The 4,391-nt window shown below is 46.7% G+C and overlaps 1 protein-coding gene across 1 annotated transcript; it reads right to left on the minus strand.

Moving 5' to 3' along the window:
• Positions 1-737: 737 nt before the first annotated feature.
• On the minus strand, positions 738-3,848 carry LOC310792001 (uncharacterized protein; the record flags this gene model as incomplete). Its single annotated transcript, XM_083653683.1, has 5 exons — positions 738-983; positions 2,868-2,908; positions 3,070-3,184; positions 3,357-3,428; positions 3,807-3,848. 5 exons carry the CDS (start codon positions 3,846-3,848, stop codon positions 795-797), a joined length of 459 nt encoding a protein of 152 aa, XP_083509809.1. The 3' UTR covers positions 738-794.
• Positions 3,849-4,391: the final 543 nt, after the last annotated feature.

The raw sequence follows: 4,391 nt of genomic DNA on the forward strand, positions 1-4,391 counted from the left end.
TTGACTGCTTTTACCTGCTAATAATGAGTGCGAAAAGGAGCAAACAACACACAAATATTCCTCTAAATCTGGTTTGAAAAGACCCAAATTTTTTGGTCCGCCCCCCTGGGATACCCTGGCTTTCTGTGGCACACCCAATGAGCCGAGTCTGGCTACGCTACTGACAGGCGGGGGCAGATTCGGCTCAGAGGAGCGAACTGGAGCGGACGGAGCGCTGGAGACAGGAGCGGAGGGACTCGGAGCTGGAACGTCCATGGCTTGCAGATTGGCGGTGAGAGTGGTAAGTGCTCCTCTCATCTCCTGCTAGTGGATTCCGATCTGCTGGATCTGTCTGAGAGCAGGAGCAATCCCCTCCATGGATTGCGAGAGTACCCGGATCTTTGTCTCTAGTGATCCGATGTGGACTTGTTGCTCACACAAAGTTTGTGTCTGCATGGCAAATGCAGCGCGCCACTGTTCCGCCTCTGCTGGGTCCATTTTCTGGCTGATCGTTCTGTTATGCTGTGTATAATTGTTTGGACCCAGGAGCAGAGACGACAGAGTCAGGAGTGAAATAAATGTCTTTTTACTTGAAGACTTTGAACACAGGAACAAATAAACAATAAACAGCAATTAAGCCTAAAGCTAATTCTAGTATATACAGTAGTCGGAGAACCGACGAATAAACGAGTAGCCAGAGCACAGCAGCAGCTTGGCAATGATCAGCACTGGAGTCTGCAAGCAGAAGAGGTTATAAAGGCTGCCAACCAGGTGCAAACTATCACAGTAAATAAGAGAATGATGTCATGGCCTTCCTATAGGCTAGTTTCTCCCGCCGCTGTGATGAGCGCGGGATCTCTGTTCAGCACCCTGGACAGCAACGGCTCGGCGCGTCCTGGTTGCCGGCGCTCCGGCTGCTTCAGCACCCCGGATAGCTCCTTGACCACTGCTTGATGCCGCCTCCCTGAGTCGTGCTCCCAAGGGTGTGTCAGTAACCTCTCTCCCTGCAATTGCACCATGCAACAATAGCTTAACCCGAGTGGACAATTCGGCTATTGAAATAGGCTAAAATTAAAATCTCACACATCCCTACCCTATTAAAGAAACAAATATTTGTAAATGTGTATGTTATAGCCTATATGAGCGAAACAACTAATTAATATGATATTAATTACAAAAGCATCCATTTTCGTTACGAATCTGAGCTGGTTCATCCTGCAATTCTCTCTTCTCTCTCTCTGACTCTCTCCCTCTCTCTTTTCTCTCTCTCTCTCCCACTCTGTCACTCTGCTTGCATTGCCATGACACTGTGGGTTTTAAGGGGAGTGATCTCACCTTGTTAATCCTGTTATGGGCATAAACACGCCTATGGAGGTTTGCGCCAAGATGACGTGAAGCGCATCGGCCCGACACGCCCACAATTAGGGCTTTGCGCGGCGCTATTCCAGCGCAGAATGGGCGCTAACGCAAAATTGCCACCGTTGCGAAGATAGGACCCTTAGTATCAATCACTGACTAATTACCCAGTATAGCAGAGAATGGCAACAATACTAGTCTACTCATGCAGCAATTAAAATCCACCAGAAATAATACAAAATATTAGTGTTTGAAATTGTAATCACCAACCATGAAATTTTGCATTGCCCATTTCACTTGTCCGCAGTGACATGTGACATTTGGGCATCATCTTGTTTATGCATTGTGCACAAGGAGGATAATGACAAGTCTGCATTTCCGTCACACGCAGGCAACTCACAGAGCCACCAAGCTCCACTAATAACATTACCGTCTTGTGTGGATAATGAATATAACAGTCGTAAATATGCCTAACGTTACTGTTATGCTTTGTTTGATTGTTCAGTTTGGTCAACCCTGCTTCCCCTGTAGTAATGCATTACTACAGGGGAAGCAGGATAGTTCCTGGCTCACGGTAACTTGAATATCCTTATCCATTTCCCCACAGCCAATGCAAGCCAAAACACGACCAAATTATCGGACGCCAGAATAACGTCCAATAATTCATCCAGAATCCTTCTGGGCATCTCGAGGCTGATATGACCGATAAATTGTCCAGGTTGCCGTTTTCAAGTGACTCAAGTGACTATGAGTTAATGTTACAAAGCAACTAACAGTCTGCTGTTGCCAGGCAGTTGCTTGTGCGTGTGCGAGTATGGTGCCCGTGCGTCAGCTCGTTCACACGCTGCCTGCAGTTACTCTAACTGCCACTGGTGGCAGTAATAGTTAGAACTTACGGATAGGACCTTTAAGAGAAGTACAGTCATCAAGCCTTATTTCCCTACATTGAGTGACGAGCATTAATTAGACAAACCCGACATGCTTACCTCATGCATCAAAACTGACAATATGTGGGTATTAAAAATTATGTATTTTGATAGCCAGTGTTTATCAGTGGCCGGGCCAGCGAAGCCTCTGGGAAGTTGGACTTCCCATACATGAAAATAAACCAACCTTTGCACAAAGGTTTTGTGCAAAGGTTGGTTTATTTTCATGTATGGGAAGTTACATTTGGTTTTGTGCAAAGGTCAAGACGGCTTTGAGTCTTTTCTTTTTTTCCAAGAGATACACCGGGTCATACCAAAAAGTTTGGTCGGGAGGGGTGTTGTTGGGTATAGTTGCTGAATTCCGAAAAGCAAAAATAAATAAATAGATAAATAAAAAAATATATATATTGATCAATTCACATTTGTATGACCCTCCTCTGGACTCAAATTCATAACAGTGTACCCTCCCTGAGACTAAATAAAAAAGCATCACCCTCCTCCAGTGACCCCTTCCATAAATAATGAACGGTCCCTTAGGCTGTGTCCATATAGCGTTTTTTTGGGGGGGTTTTCTGAGCATCATCACCAACATCATAAAACACTTACCCTGCCATCCTGGCCACCACAGGGAAGCTGGACAGAGAAAGCTGTGGAGAGATATTCACAGAAACAGGGAGACTATCAGGGACACAGAAACCTTGACATCAAAGCAGGATGTCAAACATTCACTTCAGCCTTTGACCCAACTGTTTACCAGCCTGCTTCAGTGGTAAACAGCCAACAACGGGAGGAACAGAATGTTTCCTACCCTCTTCAACAGCAGAGTAAGTTTGGTCCTGATCCATGGTGGCTGGACTGAGGGCCTGGTACGTGGACTCTGGCAGGGATCTGGAGGCGGGAGGACAGTTCTCATAGGTGACACTCTGTAAAAAGTAATATTGGGTTCAGCAAGGTGACAAGGCAGGACAGCACACCCGCGGTAGCCATGGAAATAGTCCTCCATCTTGCATGTATCCTACATCAATCCTGTATTAGGCTGTGTGTCCATATAGCGTTTTTTTCTGAGCATCATCACCAACATCATAAAACACTTACCCTGCCATCCAGGTCACCACAGGGAAGCTGGTCAGAGAAAGCTTTGAAGAGATATTCAGAGAAACAAAGAGACTATCAGGAACACAGAAACCTTGACATCAAAGCAGGATGGAAAACATTCACTTTGGCCTTTGACCCAACTGTTTACCAGCCTGCTTCAGTGGTAAACAGCCAACAACATGAAGAACAGAATGTTTCCTACCTGCACACTTTCCTCGTCAGTAGTCGTGTTTCCATTACCCTCAGAAATGCGCAAAATCTAAATATCGCAATAGAAATTGGGTAATGGAAACACGTAAAATGATGTGGTTTTTCAGACGTGTCAATATAGCAGTTTATCGCAAAAGTGTAATGGAAACACATTTTCGCATTTGCACGTCATGACCCATTCTCCTTTGGAAAAGCAGCGGAAAATGAGGGAGAAACGGTTCGACAAAGCTGCAGACATACGAGCAGCGGCAGGAGAAAGATCCCCGGTGCGGACGTGACCATCTCGCAGCCTAGTTACGTTAATGGACGGGACGGACGGTGGTTAGCTGAGCTGGTGCTGCCTGCCTGCCTGTCTGCCTGTCTGCCTGCCTGCCTGCCTGCTGCTCTTTGATTCTGCCGGTTCACGCGCACGCACACAGAGCAAACAGACGCTCCTGCTGCACGCGCCTTGCCTTATCTCCTCCTGTCTGTCTGTCTGTCTGTCTGTCACACTGTGCCGTGGCCGCTCGCACTCCCGTCCTCCCCCTGGCTCGAGCTCAAATAATCCATAATAACGTGAACGTTCAAGTCCCAAACACTGAGATACAGCCGACGGCCCTGTAGTGTGTGTGTGTGAGAAAGAAAGAGACCCGCTGCAGCGCTGCTTCACAAGCCGTGGCAAAAACTCTGCAGCAAGTGGAAAACTTTGAAGCAACGCTAGCAGAAAGACGAGTGTTATGCAAAATAAATATAAAATAGATCATGTTTAATGGCAGAAATCGGTATGGTGACAGGCTGCCTGTGAGCGCGCATTTGGCACAGCGCTTTTTTCCTCTGCCTGTCGCG

Source organism: Poromitra crassiceps (genome assembly GCF_964638095.1).
Source record: "Poromitra crassiceps genome assembly, chromosome: 17".
NCBI lineage: Eukaryota > Metazoa > Chordata > Actinopteri > Beryciformes > Melamphaidae > Poromitra > Poromitra crassiceps.